The sequence below is a fragment of the Anarhichas minor genome, unplaced genomic scaffold (assembly GCF_050575085.1).
Source record: "Anarhichas minor isolate MPS153535 unplaced genomic scaffold, ASM5057508v1 ptg000025l, whole genome shotgun sequence".
Classification (NCBI taxonomy): domain Eukaryota; kingdom Metazoa; phylum Chordata; class Actinopteri; order Perciformes; family Anarhichadidae; genus Anarhichas; species Anarhichas minor.
In genome coordinates this window covers 7,994,515-8,014,232 of record NW_027466471.1, presented here as the reverse complement: position 1 = coordinate 8,014,232, position 19,718 = coordinate 7,994,515, and the positions used below count along the sequence as shown (strand labels likewise).

Sequence of the window (19,718 nt, the reverse complement as noted above, 5' to 3'; positions counted from 1 at the left end):
TATTGTTCGAATGAGGGTGTAAGGATGTGTATTTAGAGCAATGGGATGACGTCAGGGGAATGCTTTTTTTTTTCTCTGGTGGGGAAACATGTTTTTGACGTTTGGGTTATCCTTATGTCATAGCTGCGATTGAACCAGTCGGATCAATGCCTAATCCTTTGTTGTTGTTTCTGTTGGGGATTTTTTCGAGGGCCGCCCCACACCACTTAATGGCGGGCTCCGATAAACCCACACACATATGTGCTTAAACATATCCATCTGTCAACACGTGTCATTGCACTTTTATTACCAGCTTTTCATTATCTCTGTTTTTTTCCCAGCAGAATAACACATTGCACAAACAGGCTTCTTGCAAACATGTTTATTGCCAAAATAGTTTTTTATACTTCCTAAACTATACACATAATTTCCCCTGATGTTACATTTCTCATCCTCCTGTTTTTTTGGCGTAAAAGGAAAAAAACCAACAACTCTCCCACCGGGGGTGGCTGCCCGAAGAAATGGGGAGAAAAAGGATCAAGTAGTTTGTTCCTTTTGCAGTACAGCCAAACTAGGCAGCCATATAACTGTCACAGGCGCTAGGTAGAAATGATGACTGGTGTATACCTCTTGACCTCTCTAAGTGGCACTGGAGGATTTTCAGCCTGACTTCAGTTGACTGCATTGTTTTCTTTATGGGCTTGCAGGAAGTTACATCGGCCATTGGTCCCTGTTGGGAGGAAGTAGGGAGCTGGAGAGCCTGCGGGGGAGGTAGTACCCTGCAGGGTAATCCCCCGTTGCCCTGGAGCTCTTTAGTGTACCACCTGAACTCTTTTTCATGTTTAATAGGACCAGACCAGTGTTTTTGCACGTTTTAACCCATTAACTAGAAATCAAATATTCTTCACATTACCGCCGACCATTTCCCAACGTACGCTTTTTGAGACATTGGGTTTCATTGCTGTCAGTATGGAAGAAATTGTTGTTGCATTACGTTATTCCCACATGGTAATGCAGCTGCAAGAGAGCTATTATTTCAGACTTGCTTCCAAACAGCAACATTATTAATGCAAGCAACCTCCATGTATGCTAATTGGTTGTCCTATCAGCTCGTTTTTCCCGACAACAAAGGATATGAATTTGATGACAGCCGACTCGCAACCAATGCGCTAATAACATACATTTGCAATGATACGCTTACAATAACGGATTTAGAAATTTGTAGTTTCTGCAAGTTGATTTTCATGCACAAATTACTGGACACCGATGGTTCCTTGGAATTGAGGATATAAAACTAGAAACCTGCATACTTTACAAAGTGGTCAGTGTTAATGTGATGAATCATGCAAAACCAGCAGCTTTTAAAAAGCTAATCATTAAGGAAAGATCATTAACTTTGAGGAAAGGCATTGCTGCTTGTTACCGTCTTAAGTCAATTTAATATAATAGAGCACAAAATGCAAATTAAAAATATGTTAATTTTAACCTGCCCCAGTTAACATGACTCACTCTTTCATGTTATTGGCCATGATTCCCCATCACTTACTGAATTGTGCCTCCTGCCTCCTTTTGTCCCCTATTTCTCTACTTCCCCTTACTCCTTACTTTCTTTGCCAGTCCTCCCACCGCTTGTCCTCCCCTCTTCCTTCTGATGTCCCAGTGGATTTCTTGCCTTTCTGCTCTCCCCTCCAGTTTAATCTATGAAGTAACCCTAGAAGTGTGCGACACAGACCTGCTCTTTCAGGAGACAGTTGGGAGGTTCAGGGCGGGGAGGGCGGGATGTGGGGGGTCGCATTTTTTGGCTCGGGAGACAGCTGTTAATCAAATAGTCAAGGATGAGGTGTTTCTTTCTTCCCACCTTTAGTGGATCTCCCTCTTTTCTGTAGCCACACAAAAGAGCCTGGCCAATTGAAAAGGCAGCTCTGCATGCCTGCACCTGGACAGAACGGAGAGGGAGTGCCCTGTGAACACTTTTAAAGTGATTGCACGTAGTTGAGATTTTTAGGCGAGGTTTCCTTCTTTTCCTCTAGTGTGCCCCTTGTTGCTCTGCTCGCCTCCTGCTGAACTTACAGCCCCAAACCCCACAAGCGTTCCATCTCTTCTAGCTTCCTCGTCTCTTTTCCTTCCTCTGTGCTCTTAATGAAGATAGCAGGGGCCAGTTTAGCAAGTGTTTTGTTGTTGAAGGAGTATTACTTTCTAGTTATCTTGGGCCTCCTCTTCTCTATCTCAGTGTAGGTTTACCTGCTCTGCTACAGTACCTTCTCACAACTGAAGGGGACTTTTTTTTTTTTTTTTTTAACTCTTCCTCTACTTGCAGGAGAAGGTTATAATTCATATTCATCCTTTTATATGAATGTACGGATGTATGTGCAGCATTGTGGAAAACTATAACCACTGTCACATGTGATGTTTTTTCCCAGGTGCCATATATGCTTCCATTGTCATCAGTAGTTTGTGAGTGATGGTGCGTTTCCTTGAACTGCCCTCAGACGTGAACCTGCTGGCAACAGCTGGCAAATAGTACTACATTTAACAGTAACACAGACACACTGCGCCATAACTCTGGATTAGAGGCTGTGGCAAGACGGGCCTGTCACTGCACACCCGTTCTCCTAACTAATGGATGAGTCCAGAGGACCCATTCCCTGGAGTGATGGATGGGTCCATTGTATGGCGTATAGGGGACACTGCTGCTGCTCTTGGTGTGCATCCTGGGGCGTGTGTGATAGTGGAACCTAGAGGCTGGGGGTTATTTCATTTGTCTGTGCGAAGCCAGACGGCTTAATGTCCGTGGGACCTCTGCGCTGAACCGGCCAAAATGAGATATTTGAAACAAAGTGCTGTGAAATGCTCGGTGGTAATGCCTCCGATGTCTGGGTTTGCTTTTAGCCTTGGGGAGAGAGCCGTGTTCCAAGCTGCTCAGCTTTTGAAATCGGCTGTTTTAAGCCACACTAGCGACTTGGCTCTATGGACGGCAGTGTCGGTCTGTCGGTCTGCCTGTCGGTTGGTCAATCCACCGATTTGGTCCAGACTGAAATATCACGTAACAACTATGAAATGGATTGTGTAAAAATGTTGTACAGACATTAATGGACATTTAGAGAATGAATCCTAATAACTTTGCTGATCCCCTGGCTTTTCTATAGCGCCACCAAAAGGTCAACGTTTTTTTTTTATAGCAGCCTCAAACCTCTGTATTAAAGAAAGGCTAATTTCACTTTAATCTCGCCTTTATCCATCTTTCCTTTCTGTCAAACACTTCTTATATAGCCCTGCTGTACTGAGCGGTCTCACATCTCCGTACTGTCTCATTCTCTCGACTTACATAAGAGAGACAAATTGTCTATTTAGTACCCCCTCAAATTATAACCCTGTGAAATACATGTGTCCTGTCTTTTTCAATGAGACCGAAGTGGAAGCCAAAAGGTTGTTCTGAGTGCTGCATGATGAGTGATGGGGTTTGCATGAAAATAGCTGCGGTGATACAGTTGTGAATGTGAGTTATGCCACGTAAATGTCACGTCGACACCTGCCTGAGGCTGATTGACAGCGGCTTGTTGTGGCCAAATGAACTCATACCGCACTGCATTAGCACTCATTAAAGGCCCAAATGCACTCAAAGCGATAATTGATGCTTCTATGGCGCACTGCAGGCATCAGATTTTAAATGCCAATACGACAGAACCAAAAAAAAATGCAATGTGAGCAATATATTTTTATATTACAGATGCCCCATAATCTTTTAACTTAATTAATATAAATAATGAAGATCCTGGTTAAAAAAGTACAAAGTGATATATGATACACGATCAGCTAGATGGATGAGGTACCACTTTTGTGTTGTTGGGACAACGAAAACACTCAGTCGACTCGTTGTTGCAGAGCAAAGCTTCTCCTTCCTCATTAACTGTCTTTGGCTCAGTACAGACACCGTCCTGCAGAGAGCACACCAACCCGACAACAACAAAGGTTCATTTTGGCCTGCCATCAAGTCACACACGGAATTTACGTTAAGTAGGTCTAGCGACAGCTGATGTGACCTACCACCGGCGACGTTTGTCATTTGAACGAGTGAAAGCGAAAGTATTAGTGCTATTATTATTATTAATAATAAATTATTTATTTATTTTTATAAAATATGGTCGTCTGGGGGAAAAATGCTAACCTTATTATTCCTTTTAGCTCCCTCCAAACAGATACTGCGGCTCCAGAAAAAACAGCTTTGGTTGATGGGTTTTTTATTTAACGCTCCCAAAATCAAAACAAGGTCAAGTTGAGGCGTCAAAGCAGTTTGAGACTCATCATAAGGCTTTTGGTGCAAGATCGGCCATTGAAAACTATTGGTGTACTTGAAAACGTGTGCGTCATACGCTGTCAGTGCATTCGGGTCTTTAAACATTCTATATGCCCCTTTACATTAAAGACAGTACAGGGTCATGAAACAGGACTTTGATTGTGATACTTTGCGTCTTTGGTTCGATACATACGTAGATTTCTTCTTTCCATGTTGCTTGTTCAGGTGTCCTCTTGGAAGTGTTGGTGTTTCCCGTGGTGCCACAGAGATTTCTCGCCGCTTGGGTCTCCAATATATCGGCAACTTGCCAGCACTGAACCACCGTGAGATTCACCGTGAGACAAATATGCGTCCTTACTGTTTTAAATCTATGCTCCAGCATCCTGCGCACAGACACACACACACACACACATACACGCACACAAACTCTCAAGAACATTCCTCTGGCGTGACATCAGTTTTTGGACTTGGCTCTAAACATGGAACATACTGCACTGTGGATTGTTTTACTGTTAAAAGATCAGATAGATCAGACATCTGCTATCACTTCCCAGCTGATACGGATTCAAAGTAGATTTGCTGAAAGCGCGCGTGTGTGTGTGTGTCTGTGTGTGTGTGTGTTTGCATGCATGTGCTGGTTTATGTGGGTGCTCTGTTATCACTGCACGCTATACAGTTATTGCATCTTTATGTATGTCTGTGTAAGTGTGTGTGTGCCTGTACGCAGGCATTCTTCACCTCATCAGGCTATAACCCACATGATCCCTTCAGTGTGATACAAACTTGACCTGCTTAGATGTATGCATGAATGGGCTTTTAAGATTAAGCACTTGACTACAACTACAAAATACAATCTAACCTTGAAACCTGCCATTTATTTGTTACATGCCGGGACTACAAAGCTTCATTTTCTTCAGACTTGAGCAGCAGAGACGCCTCCTTGTTCTTGATTACCTCGGATATCTTTTCTGCTATTTATTTTCAGGCTCTGATGCGATGCACTGTATGTGGGTGGGGCGGCCCTCTGGGGGCCCCAGCCTGGCCCCTATTCATATGATCAGGCCCTACATGGAGTGGCATTTGGCCTGGCCCTGTGGGGCCCCGTCTGGGAGCAGAGAGCTGATCTGCAGCCAGCCTGGAATGCCAGACATTTGAAGTCAGACTTGTGAAAAAAGAACGAAGGCTGGTAGGAGTTTGGTCAAATAGGCCCCTGTGTCTAAAATAGCCCACAGACTCTGTGCGAGAGGGAGGGAAAGGAGACAAAGCGTCTTCCCGTAAGCTGACATTAGGAAAGGCCGGCCGTCCAACCTTTGCTTGAAAACAAAAGTACAAGAAATGGCAAAGTCGTTTGTCCATCTCCTCACCTGTGTGTCATTAACAGTGTGCCCATAACTGCATACCTATGCAGAAACATGCAAACAAACGATGTGTGAAGCTTCACCAGCGATGCTGTTACAGCAGCTGTGTCACCCTGGTTCAGCAGTTCAACAGTTATCACACCAGGGAGTTGACTCTGCACTTGGGGAAAGAGAAAAACTCATCACACAGAGTAACAGACAAGAGGATTCTCTCTCTCTCTCTCTCTCTCTCTCTCTCTCTCTCTCTCTCTCTCTCTCCATAAGTATCTATCAGATAATCTTTTCATTCACTTTCGAAATTCTTCTTTCTCTCTGCTCTCATATTTTTCACTATGTATTTCTATGTTGTCAAATTGTATCTCCTTCTTTACTTGTTTCTTGCTCTCTCTCTCTCTCTCTCTCTCTCTCCCATTTACACATACAGTGCACACTCAGCTCCCCTCATCTTTTTCCTCGTCCCTCTGTCTCGTGGGGCTGTTTTACTGATGTCTATGAGCTTAGCTAGGCTAGGGATGTCAATTATAGGACTATGATAGGGCCTCTGCTGCATTATGCATGGAAGTGTCCCGCTGGGGAAAAAATGGCCTACAGCCAGGAACGATGGATGGAGGGATGAATAATGGATGGAGAGATGGAGGAGCGAAACACTATTGCAATCTGTGTCGCACCAAACTGAAGACTTGCCCTGACTCACACCTCTGGAATTCAAGGCCAAGTCACCCTGGGTGACTCTGAGTCGTGAGGTTGTCGTGTGAGAAAGCACAGGAGGGCTCTGATAAGTATTTCATTTTGTGCGTTAAAGACCCGATGGTGTCCCACCATCAGAAAGGTCACCTGAGGTCCATGTCTGTGATACTAAATGCAGACAGCCTCTCATCGTGATCACTTTAGTTTATGGCCCTCTGGATATGAATTCATAGCACTGTTTATAAGCCTTTACATATATAAATGTAATGTAGAGTGTTCTCATGCATGACAAACCCCACGAAGGAAGTCGAGAAGAGGAAATATAATTGACAGCAGAGATTCAAATTTCTTTGGCATCCAATTAAATCACAGAGATTGTATTTCCATCTCATTAATGCATTGTTTATAAGAATATGACTAAGTAAGGGGGAGTAGAGCGTAAATCTTTATTACACCCTACGGGCAAACAGATTACAAACATCAAAAACAGACTGGACCAACTAATAGGAGTTAATTTACAGGCTCTGAAGGGGTCAGTGGGCAGATTTCAATCAGACATCCCATCATTAAACACCACGTAATGTGCAATCATTGGGGAATTGTTAGTAGCATTGATTGGAGTCCAAACCAAATGTCTTTTTATTTGAATCACCTCTGAGTGTTGTTGATCCTCCATTTGTATAAAATGCAACATATCTCTGAATAGACTTCATGTGGATTCTCTTCATCAGATTCCCCGTCTGTAAGAAGTCAGTAACACAAGTAAAAGGAGGAATATTGAAAGTGAAGGGCAACCCTGGAGTCTAGTTATTGCATAATTTGTTAAATGCATCCAAACAACACCGCAAAATCTGTGTTTCAATTTCACAGGAATTGTTCTTAGGCAATCAATATTGACTTAAATTAATATCAACATCAACAGCTAAAAAATAAATCTGAAAATGTTCCCATTTGTAAGTGTTTTGTCAACAAGTGTGTGTGATGCAAAGACATAGAGGGGTGGCAGTTGTATGACTATGATGTAACACAGTTTCTGGGAGTTGCAGTACTATCACTTAAAGCTTGATTGATTGTAATTGTTGGTTTGATTCGCAGCTTTAGTAAATCATTTGTCTTGTGAGTCACATTTGCATTTGCAAAACAGAGAATTTGGAAGCACATTGTGCAATGAAGACAGAATTTGCTTACACATGAATGTCTTAATACCTTATTTTAAATAAAGCACGGAAACTGTTGAATGTTAATCAGGGATGCACTTTCATGCCCTCAGCAGATTCAGACCTACAGAGGAGATGAAAGGTGTATCCATATGTGCAGGTGCCACATATGCATCTATGTGTGTGTGTGAGAGACGTTTTTTCATGCATGTCTCCCTGACAGGTCCCTGATGTCAACTAACGTCATTCAGTGTATCAGTGAATGTGAAAGATGCTGTTGTTTATTCACCCCCACCATGGTGGGATGACACTATTTATCACTGTAGTGATGGATTCCGCATCCCTCACAGGAGCATGTGCAAGCGCCGTCTCTGAAAGGCTGTCTTTGTGTTTCACACTCGCTCACACACACACAGACGCACGCATACATAACGCACTGCTGGAACTGACAACAAAGGCGTGCTTATCCAATTGTGGGGGAATAAGATTAGGCTACAAAGAAACTCATAAGGCTAATGTTAGCATCCCCTGCTCCAGTGAGAGCTTTTGTTTGTGTAATCAGGAAAAAACACAGGATTAGGTTTGAGATGCTGTCTCGGAAATGATGCCCCTAAGACCCTTTTGTATGATGTCGACATGTTCCTAAGTAACAAAAGCCAATAGCCGGCCTTCTATCTGATAAAACAATCCTCAGGGGAAATACAGAGCATTTGTGTTGCTCAGATATCCAATTTTGTTTTCCTCCAAAATAGACTGTCTGGCAGACCCGGACTAACCTATGTCCTACTCCATGTTTTCATTCATAATTGACTTGTCACCATAATTAGGTTATGGCAAGAAAAGAAAAAGAATGTCTCTGTCAACTGCTGTGTTAAGATGCTAATCTCTCCTTAATGAGAGCAGCTCATTTTAGTAGACTGTAAATCCAACAGGTGACGGGATTGTCGCAACTGTGTCTCTGCGGAGGTACAACCACTCTTTATGGCGTTTTAGATGCAAACACTGCATTGTCTGGTTTTATCACTACATGATGTTCACGTGTAGTTAACATATATTGACGATGCTTTAGGAAGCGGACTAGAATGAAGTGAAACAGAGAGGAGACCTTTCTTCTGTAATGTAGAGGCATCTTTAACATATTTGACACCGTAGTAGGGTGGTATGACCCTTTGAAAAATACGTGCAGTTTGCCAAGAAATTCTCTTCCCATCGTCAGGTCAATAGTGGCTGGGACACTTAAGATCGAGACAGCGTGAGGGGAGCTCTAGACAATCCGGTGTTGTTTTATGGGCCAGGAGAGAGAGAGAGACCATTCATTAGCACCTCTGTGACCCCCTCACCCATTCTTCTTTTGAAGAATGGCCTGCCTCTCACGCATACTCGGCTCTAAGCCCCTCAGAGCGCACAGAGCCTGTTACATAAGACAGAAGCAAAGAAAGCTCCAGAACAATCTTCAGCTATGACCTTGACTTTGACAGAGTACTCCTCCTATTGGTCCTGTTCTACCCGTCTACCCGTTCTTATGGTTAAAAATCACATGTCCTGTATTCCTGTGTCGCTGTGAAGCTGGGAGTCTACATTATGAGGGTTCTATACAGATGCTGTATAACATCACAAATTAAATGGATGTGGTTCAAACTACGAGACCATTTAAAATGGCAGATGTAACTTTGGTATCCTTTGAGCCATGCAGTGCACGTGGCAATGTTGGTGAGTCCCAGCTTGAAGAACCTCGTAAGTGCCCGTCATCTCCTGGCCTCATTGATGGGACAGATCTTCATCTGCCTTTGCCTGCGACGCTTTGCCTGCGATGACAACGAACCGGAGCTCCAGATCAACGAACCGGAGCTCCAGATCAGCTCCGTTGAGGTCCACCCCCTTTTCCCTCTAGGCTTGATACACCGACATGTTCCCATGCTCCTTGATGACCAGTGTGCAGGGTGTCTGCTGCTTATCTTTTTGACCCCTGCAAGGTTAGGCCATGGCTCTACCCAGTTCAGTTGTGTACTAAGTGGTTTTGGCCCCCTATCTTCTCTGCTGTGGCGGCCAAGGTTAGAAAGAAGTAGGTGGCTCCTTAGCTGGTCAGGATCAGTCTGGTTGGGTTTTTGTCATGTCGCAGCAGCACTCCATCCACTGTACCCATAGAGTCCAGTAGAGGGCGGGGCCTTTGTGAGTTACGATGAAGGTTACAATATTGTAACCCTCGTTTAATATAGGGTTATAGTTTAACATAGGTGCAGCCCTCTAACAATGGCACCCTGTCGCTCCTACGCCGCTTGCTGAAGCGGGTGTAGGATAGCGGACGGCTGTGTGTGCTGCCTTACATACTGTGGTGTCCTCACCAATTCGGGTAGGCATGTCATGATGGGTCGGCTACGCTTGTGCAAAGTTTCAGTGAGTAATGTGTGCTGGTGGAGGAGAGTATTACCCATAGAGTCCAATACAGGGCTCCACCTGTGCTTACACAACCGGGGTTACACTATTGTAACCTTCAAATTTTATTGTAGCGTTACCAATAAGTGACATTTAAGTAGTTTTTTTAATGGAATATCTCAACAACTATGGAAAGAATTGCCATGAAATTTGGTACACACATTTACGTTCCCCTCAGGACAAATTATATTAACTTTGGTGGTTCCTTAGCTTTTCACCTATAGTACCATCATCAAGTCAAAATTTCGATTCATCATGTACTCTGGTTTATGACTAATACTTGCTAAACTAATGACATTCCCATCAGCCCCACCAGCTGCTTTCTTAGTTAGTTTAGTGCTAATTAGCGCATGCTAGCATGCAGAAGTAAGATGGTTTACATGGTAAACATTGCACGTGTTAGCATTGTCATTGTGAGCATGTTAGCATGATGATGTTAGCATTTAGAGCAACACTGTGCCTCACAGAGTCGCTGGCATGGCTGCAGACTTCTTAGTCTATTCAGTGCATTTTTTGTGGATATAGTTCTTGTGAACAAAAGCTGATAGAATCCCAAATATGTAATTCTTTGAAGTTTTAGAATGGTCCATTTGAAGAAAAACTTCCGACATGTTGCAGACTTTCTTCAAAACCTTTTACTACACTATAATTTCACCAGCAAACTGTACCCTGGATACTCATCTGAATGTGGTGTGTGCCGGTGCCAATTCTATTTCAGCAGCTCGGTGTTCTCTGCTGGCAACAGTCGTGAAAGAAACTTTCCAAACCCTAGTCATACCTAAAAGTTACTTCTCTGATTGAGGTGAAAAGTTGAAGGTAAAACCAAATTCTTAACTTAACTCTAAAATGGACATTAAGGGAAACCATTTTCTATATGGAATTGAATTTACCATGTCGCATCTGCAACCATTACATTGGAATTTAGCTGCTTGTTATTTCCTCTTCAATTTTTGTTGGATCAGAGCTTCAATAAACTGCTGTTATTTGCTGAAAACACACAAATACACAGGCAAGGTTAATGTTCTTAGTTTGGTGTATTTTAGTACGTGAATGTTGCAGATCTGTTGTGCACAGAGGCAAACACCAGTTGCTATATTTACAGACACTTCATTATTATATTTTAAGAACATTTTACATAATCTTAAAATATATCATAACAATATGTTTAATTTTCTCGTGAGAAGAGAGCAAGGTAAATCTAAATTAACTTAATTTCGAAATAGACTTGTCAGTTATTAAAGTCAATAATTACAGAGGTATATCATTTTGAAAATATAATCATACACCAAAATGTGTTTCATTTTCATCTCCATGAATATCTTAAAAGTGGATGGCTTTGGTTCATAATTTTCTTTTAATATAAAAAAAATGATAACACTTGTAAATCCTCTTTAAACCTAAAATGTATTACTGCCTTGAAGTCATGATTAGAAACAAAGCGAAAGAGGAGGTGTGGTAACTATAAAAGGACCCTTTTATTCATCTGTAACATTTGGCCAAAACCTCTCAGAATTACTAGTTTTCTTTACTTACTTTTACCCATTGTTGGTTCACAATGTCAGTCAAGGGAACATGATGTTCTTGCTTGAAGTTTGTACAGGGCAGGTAGATTTGGCAAGAACATCTGATGAGTAAGCTGCCCTTTGCTAATAATAATAATAATGTAGAAGATGGCAAAAGGGATTGGCAGTGAGTGACTCCCATACTCATTAGTACGCACACATGTTGATTCGTCTTACTGTACATGGCGTGTTCAGGCCAAATTTTCTGTAATTATAGGTGTGGAACATTGCTTCAGTAACTCTTTGATCTTTTTTGGAGGGTGGTCCAGTTTCTTTGCTCACAGTTACCTCTTGTTGTGCCCTCTGTATTTTCTAGTTTTTCTCTCACTTCCTGAACCTCCTTGATTCTAAAACCCTTTTTATTATGCCATCTTCTAATCCTTGTTCCCCTTTATGCCTCACTCATTTCTCACTCTTTTCCTTCCGTTTATAATTTATTTCTGGCTTTATCGCCCTCGTTCATTCTGTATTTGTGTCCTTTGTCTTCCCCAGCCCCCATATAATTTTCCTGTCCCAGAGTGTGCTGTGTGCTGGGAGTCTTGGTTCTGGAGAGAACGGCCTGTCTCTGTGCGGGTCCAGGATCTGCCATGAGATCGCCCACTCCTGGTTCGGCCTGGTTATCGGAGCCAGAGACTGGACTGAAGAATGGATCAGCGAGGGCTTTGCCACCTACCTAGAGGACATTATCTGGGCCCAAGCACAACAAGTACAGTAAAATCAATGCCTGAAGATTGCAGTTTACTGCAGCTATTTTATCAAAGTAACTTAATGGTGGCCTTTTTAAGCCTGTCACCCCAGGTGAGAGCTTTCAGATACACCAGTTAAGCCAACTTGTGTAGTCCATTTTGCCGTGGCCATCTTGAGGAAGTTCCCACTAAGTAAGCAACTTGCTCTCATTATAAATTGATAATCAGTCAATGAAAAACAACCTTAGGGATCATTAAGGGTGTATTCACACGAAGCCTGTTTGGACCAGTTGTGTTGAAACCACGTAACCACATAAACACAATGAAAACAATTAACAATACACGCTGCTGGTGCTCCATAATGAAGAAGACAAAAAAAACAAAAAGAGAACAGTTTGTTCACATATGGCAGTTATTTACAACTTCTGGACTGCTCTTGGATGTTGCAGTGTTAACAGAAACAAACCGAGGAGCAAATTTGATCAAATAAGTCCCTGAATTGGAACAAAGGAAATGAACTGCAGGCCTGAAAAAACACCAAAATTAGTGATGTTTATGTAGTTCCTCTCTACTGTATGATCCAGCACCTTCATACCACTGGTATAATGTAACAACTCAGGGGAACACAGGTTGACATTCCAACCATCCATTTCCACAACTTATGTGCCAGGATTCTCAAATGTTACCGTTGTGGTTGGTCAGGTAGAGTTGCCATTGCATTACTGTCGTAAAACCACACATCAAGAACACAATGAGACAATTCATAAAAACACCAATCCCCAATACAAAACAAGAAACGAGTCAGAGTTGTTGGCCAAAAAAAACGAAAGAGTACAGAATTTCCTGTGCCAACCACAAAAAAAATATACCGTCAAACCCAAATCCCCTGACCTACAAAGGAGGAGCTGAACCACACCAGGGTTGTGAAAAAGTACTACTGTCACCCACTCCTTAAAAAAGTCGGCCATTTCAAAGAAGTTGATCCCCTTTTAATAATGTTGATTAAGGATACCTGCAGAAAAAGGAGGGCAACAACAGGACAAAGGCTGAGGGTGAAGCTTCGGTATGAATCATTTGCTTAATTGCAGAGCTGATGAGCTAATACAGATCTAATCCTCCTACTTGCTTTCCCAGACCGTCTAGAGTTACACAAATGTTTTTCTTGTGTCTGCGCTGTTCAACCATGTCACCTTTTTGATGTGTGCTTGGCTCTGAAGTAGACCTGTTATTGCTGCCAAACTCAATAAGACACAGTGTCAAAGGTAGCAGCAGGACTGCTTGTATCTCGATATCAGTGTGCAGTTGACTCTTGATTTAATCAGACTCCTTCTGTTTTTGCTGATGAAATTCACCATATTTTATTTTCCCTCCCCTGAATTCTTTGCTCCACCTTAACCCTTTCCCTCACGTCTTTACAACTCTCCATGTGTCTCCCTTCAGCTCTCCTTACAAGAGACAGCAGAACAGTCTGACCTGAAGGCACTGCTGAGGTGGAGACGACTCTCTGATGAGTTGCAGAACTCAGAGGAGGCTCTTCAAATCCTTAGGTGAGTGTGTGTGTTTTTTGGTCTAGTACCTCTGTTTTAATTGTCACACTGTTGTTGCCGCTGTAGAGGAACAGCACCTTCAATAAGTATGCTTAAAGCAGAGCACAGTACTATACACTGACAAGGAATCAACCCCAACTGCTGACTGCTGATCGTCTTCCCCACTGTTAGTTTTATTCCTAAATTTCAGGAGAGGTTTAGCAAACCACCCTAGGTTCAACACGTGCCGAGGAGGCAACATCTTCCCACAGCAGTCAGTGCAACTACTTAATTATGTTACTCTACCAGTGCTTGAGATTCTCCTTTTCACACACTAGGAGATGTTTTGTTAGTGTCTGCACGTGCAGACGCACACGTGAGCGTGAGGTATATGCATTCCAGGGGTACAGGTGTGGCAGGTGTGGCAAGTATATCCAGGTGTACTGTCATGTCTTGGAAAAGCTTTGCACACAAGCATGGCAAGTACACACAAACACACAAACTCCTCATCTGACCCTGACAATGTGGGGCCCGCACCCTGTTTGTGTTATCCAGGGTGGAAGCACAGTGGCATCAGGGGATTATAGGTGTAAACCCCAACTGGGAGTTAACTGTTTAAGGTTGGAAATTGACTTGTTAGCATTGTGCCTTTCATTTTGTAGCTCTTCCCTTGAACAAAAAAAGCCTTCACTGGAGATTCACAGTTGTAAGAGGCCGTGCAAAGCGTGACAGCAAATCCATGTGTTATTGATTTCGTGGCACTTTTGCTTGGCTCTAACTTCTAACTATGTCACTTCACTAATAATGTGTTGACTTCACACAGTGGAAACACTGTGCATTAATAGTGTTTAGAGTTCAAATCAATCAGGCTGTGAAAAGCTTCAGTATTCACTTTACTTTTGTTTTACTTTAAAGCATCGTCCTTGTGCGGTTCAAGGATTTAAGTGTTTTTTGGAAACATGTTACTCTTTTCATACTCGTACGCTGATAACCTCCAGTGTATGTTGTTGCATGATGAAGTTTCACATTTGTGGCATGCACGGTAGAATGAGGTATCGTGACACGGAGTACACCTTTAAATAAGAAGCAGTGTGTGAGTGAAAGGGTTAAACATGCACTTGAGATCTGTGTCTGTCTCGCAGTCAGTCTATGAGGGTGTTCCCCTATGAGGCAGACACACACACACACACACGGGGGTGATTAGGAGGATCAGGTTTAGGTTTCTCTGCACCTGACGGGGTTACGTCAACAACACAATAAGTAACATCTGAAAAATGCAAACAAAAGTACACACATACACACATGCTCATACGCATGAATGCGTACATTTTTACTGATTGTTACTTGAAAACACATTAGTATCAAAAAAGCATGTAATCGCTGAAGCCACCCACGGAAAAGCCATTTGTCAATCCCCACATCTCTTAAAGCATGTTGAGGCAGAAAGGAGCCCTGCTCACACATTATCTTAATGACTGTGAGTCGGGTGCAGCTTTCACTCTGCAAATGCAATGATCTTTATCTCATGGGTTTGCAATTTCCGAATAATTTCCAAAACGTTTCGTGGAAAGAACTATGTAATTTGCTACTAATTATATGGAAACAGTGTTCAATTATATCCAATTAATTGCTGTGTAACCATGAGTCTTTCAGTGCACATCCCGTCAGCTGAAAATGTGAAATGTGCCTATACAGGCAAGCATACAATTCAACAAATATGAAGTATAGAGTTGCCAATAATGAATGAGTAATGACTGAATATTTACTTGGATTCAAACAGAGCAGCTCCTTCAGAGAGAGAAATGTCAGAGAGGTACTGGTGAAGGGAAAGAGAACGCAAAGGGATGTACAGAGAGATACGCTCAACATCACCGGTATACGCACACACAATAGCACACACACATGAAGGCTGAATGGCAGATTGTGCTTTTCCAAGTTCAGTGGGTCACAATGGACACCCCCTGATCCAGCAGGGGCCCAAGTGGCCAGTGTTTATCTGTCCATTTCAGATGAGTTCTATTTAGGGCAGCCTGGGCCAGACGCCATTCTCCCTGCTGATTCACTGGGCTGCTGGGAGCACTGCTCTACCTTATCCGGTTTCCACAGTCAACCCAGTGTAATTTGTCAGGATATGGCTCACAGAGCCATAAACCCGTGTGTGTGTGTGTGTGTGTGTGTGCGCGTGCGTGCATGCGTGTACATTTTACATTAAGTTCTGTCAGTAATAGCTCCTGATTTCCTCTCTCTCTCTCTCTCTCTCTCTCTTTCAATCTCTCTCTCTCTTTCAATCTCTGACACACCTAGGTGTATGCATGTCTCTACCCCCCCACACACACACACAGACAAACACCCTCCCTCTCACACACATGGCCTACGAGTCAGATAAGAGCGCCGTTTATTCTGCAATACATTGAGCTATTGTGTGATTCTCCAAGGCAGCGAGCAGCGATTCCTCTTAAAGCTGTAGTAAATCATCTCTGACAAAGAGAGACGGCAAAAGCCAGAGATTTACACATCCATACATCCCTGGTCTGGACAGCGGGAAGGGTGGAGTTCCTTTGTCTAACACGGCAGTGATGGATCAACATTTTTCCTCTCAGCGCTGCGCCGGCAGTATCTCTGACCCAGGAAACCGACAAGTTTTCTCTTCTGGAAATACATGTTCTGTCGTTGTTTTTCGTCTCTTGCCCCAGTCCCCCTTTCTCTCTGTGCTTCTCTGTCTGACACATATTTAAACACACTCACACAATTTCCCAGGGATACAGCATGTCCTGCTTTCTAAAAAATAAAAAAGTAATTTCATCTTATCAGCAGCAACAGACAGACATGGGCACTACGGGCAGGAGACTGGACAGGGAGCAAGTTTTAAAAAAAACTCCATGATAAAAAAAAGGGGAGATATTGTAGCCATGATACACAAAGAATAAGTAAAAGAGCCTTTTTACAACAACTAAAACAGATTATTTTACAATACAGGTTGTGCCTGTGTTTTACAAACATATCTGACTGTTAATATGTTCACTGTCTGGCTCATAATATTGACAGGCAGCTTTTAATGTACGGACACTGAGCATCATTACAAAGATGCTTCCGAAATGGATTTTCCCAAATCAAATTCAGAGGTGTTGGGATTTTTTTTTCTCACACAAGAGAGTCCAGTCGAATTCAGAAATTTCAGGAAGTTGATGGTGTCCTCTCGCAGTCCACAGAGCGAACCAAACATTCCCGTCTTTCTGCTGTCCTCGCTTTCTCCCACACCTACTCCTCCTCCTCCTCTTGTCTTCAACCCTAATCTTTATTTTAATGAATCAGATGCATGAATCAGATTTTGAATGTGTGTTTTTGGTCTCCTTGTTTACATATGTGTGTGTGTGTGTGTGTCTAGCCCTGTCATGGAGCGGCCCTGTGGAAAAGTGCTAGCCAGTGATGAAGGGTGTATTGATTTGTGGGCCAGGCGCCTGGCGTATCGACTTGGCAGGGGGGTGATCCTTCAAGGCCTTCCTATTGGCACACTGAGTTAATCTGCTCAGCCTGATCAATACCACCTAACTGCAACTATCATTGCACAGCATCCCACGTCAGCGCTGTGTTTGTTTGGCTTTTATTGGTTTTATGTGTGTTTATGCAGGTTGAAGGGATGATTTGTATCTGTGTGACAGGGAAAGCGTAACCTCGAGCATGCCTCTTTTGTGCCTGTGGACAGGGGTGCTTTTTTTGTGGAAGTGTTATATGTTCGCTCAGTGAGTCATGGGCAGTAAAGTCAGAGTGCAGCACTGTGAGGTCATATAAACAGTATAGCACGCTATTATAAATCTGCAGCTTGATTTCCAGCCCGCCTCGGGCAAAGTATGGCAACTTGGCAATGTGTTCGCTATTGAGAGGGCAGGCTGAGTGGCTGGATTTAGTGTTGCTGACGGTGCTCTGTAGAAATTGTAGTTTACCTGCAACTAAAAATGCTTTGTCTCTCTTAACTCCATCCCGCTCTGTTCTTGCGTTTCTGCTTGTGTCGTTTTCTGTGCACCTTCCTGTTTATATTGTGGATGTTGGATGTCTTTTTCCGTCTGTGCCCATTTCCTATAACCCGTCTTATCTTTCTGTGTATTTTTGTTTATCTGCTCCGTTTGTCCTCCTGCAGACCTAACATGGAGAACACTGGTCGGGCCAGTGAGTCTGGCTCCTCCACTGTTAAACATGCCCTCAACCCTGACAAAACCTTCATGCAAGTCCACTACCTCAAGGTGGGATACATGTGGGGAAGGTGGGGGGGAGGGAAACAAAGAGTTATAGAAAAAAATATACACACAATCCTGTGTCCTTGTTGGATGTGCTTGGAAAAGCACTTGTAATGACCATAGATGTTGCTGCAATGCTTCTCTGTTTTGTCCTTGATGGATCATGTTTTGTTGCCTTTATTTGTCTTGTTCTTTGTCCAGGGTTACTTCCTGCTCAGGTTCTTGGCCAGTCAAGTGGGAGAGAAACAATTCATCGACTTCTTCCGAGTATTTGTGAAGAAATACCACGGGCAACTCATTTTGTCTCAGGTGAGGTTGTACTACGGGGAACTTTAATTGAGAATTTCGCTGTTGACTCGCAGCTACTTGAGAGGCTGTTAATAAAAACTGAGCTCAGGTTTGAATTGTTTAAATATGACCCGTCTCTGAGGCACAATGTTATTTCCATAAATTAATTGGGAGGCTGATGTAAGCTTGATTGCCACTCTGTTACAATAGTTGAAAATGCTCCAGCAGCATTTAAAATTGATGGCCGCACCTCAGCCACATTATGTTTATTCTGCTGGGGCCATGAAGCTGAGTGATCACACCTGGAAGTCGGTGTGTTTTGTGTGCGTGTGTGTGTGTGTGTGTGTGTGTGTGTGTGTGTGTGATATGTGTTCCACCTGGCTCCTGTCTCTTCAGTGGCAGGCTGAGTCTTCCCACTAAATAATGGATGTAACATAAACACTGTTTAACCTTGCACTCCTGACTTAAGATCAGGTATGCCTTTCTCTTTCTCTTTTTCCTTCCTCTCACACCTCCCTAAAAGCCTTCATTTCTGTCTGTCTTTTTCTTTCTGTTCTTTCTGATAGGATTTCCTACGAATGCTGCTGATTACCTTCCCCGACATTGAGAGGTATGTAAGTGGCTATGAATAATGCTTACAGTGTAATTCATGAATAATGAAAAATGTCTAGACGCATTAAAATCACTTTGGATTGTGCTCAAGCATCGGTCGCCTGGTGTCCAGTTCCAGACACGTTAAAGACACGGTAGTCGTCAATTTCCTGTTTGAATTTAGTATTACAATTTGTTTTATCTCAACAGATGTGACTTGTTTGTCGATTTACTGTCAAATATATCAGCATGTGTTGATTTGGCCTCTCCTCTCGGTCCTGCTGTGCAAACATGACCAGCGACAGCTCCCAAAAGCAATCCTGTTAGAGAAGTCTCATCCACTCTCATATTAATTGAAGTGTAAAAGGATAACTGCTCCTCCTGCTCTCCTCCTCTCTAATTTTCTCCCTCTCTGCACTTGCTTAATCATTCACTTCTCTATTTCTCCTGATTGCTTCATTAACCTCTTCTTCCGCCTGTCTCTCTGTCCCTCTCTTTCTCCCCGTCTGTCTTTCACTTTGTTTTTCCCTACCTTTTAACTCTTCGTTTCTCACCCTTCTTTTCCTCAGCACCCTTTTGTCTGCCCTAAATGTTGTCTTTTTGCCTTTTCTGTCATGTGGAGTGTTCTGCTGGACTTGCACAGATTGATTGAATTAAACAGGGGGAGTTGGGGACAGTCAATATTTGGATCCGATGCCTTTCAGTAAACAACCCTCCAGAAGGTTCAGGATAAGAATAGACACTCACTGTTGAGGGCCATGGCCGCTCTTTGTGCAGGGTCATGTATCCTGCTTATTCCCCAGACTAAATGGGGAACATAATATTTATAAGACTAAACATAAAAACTATAAACCCCCATTTAAGAAAAAAAAAATCAATGCATTCATTGATTTGTGCTAATAAGAAACTACTGTTTTCCAGCATC

General features: G+C 42.8%; 1 protein-coding gene across 5 annotated transcripts in view; it reads left to right on the top strand.

Moving 5' to 3' along the window:
- aopep (aminopeptidase O (putative)) overlaps window positions 1-19,718 on the top strand; it is a 70,955-nt gene that overhangs the window by 9,576 nt on the left and 41,661 nt on the right. For all 5 annotated transcript variants that reach the window (XM_076099735.1, XM_076099736.1, XM_076099732.1 and 2 more), the window contains exons 7-11: window positions 11,963-12,176; window positions 13,597-13,703; window positions 17,818-17,920; window positions 18,116-18,223; window positions 18,769-18,812. In XM_076099735.1, coding sequence (XP_075955850.1) covers window positions 11,963-12,176; window positions 13,597-13,703; window positions 17,818-17,920; window positions 18,116-18,223; window positions 18,769-18,812 — 576 coding nt within the window. The remainder of the gene's footprint in view (window positions 1-11,962; window positions 12,177-13,596; window positions 13,704-17,817; window positions 17,921-18,115; window positions 18,224-18,768; window positions 18,813-19,718) is intronic.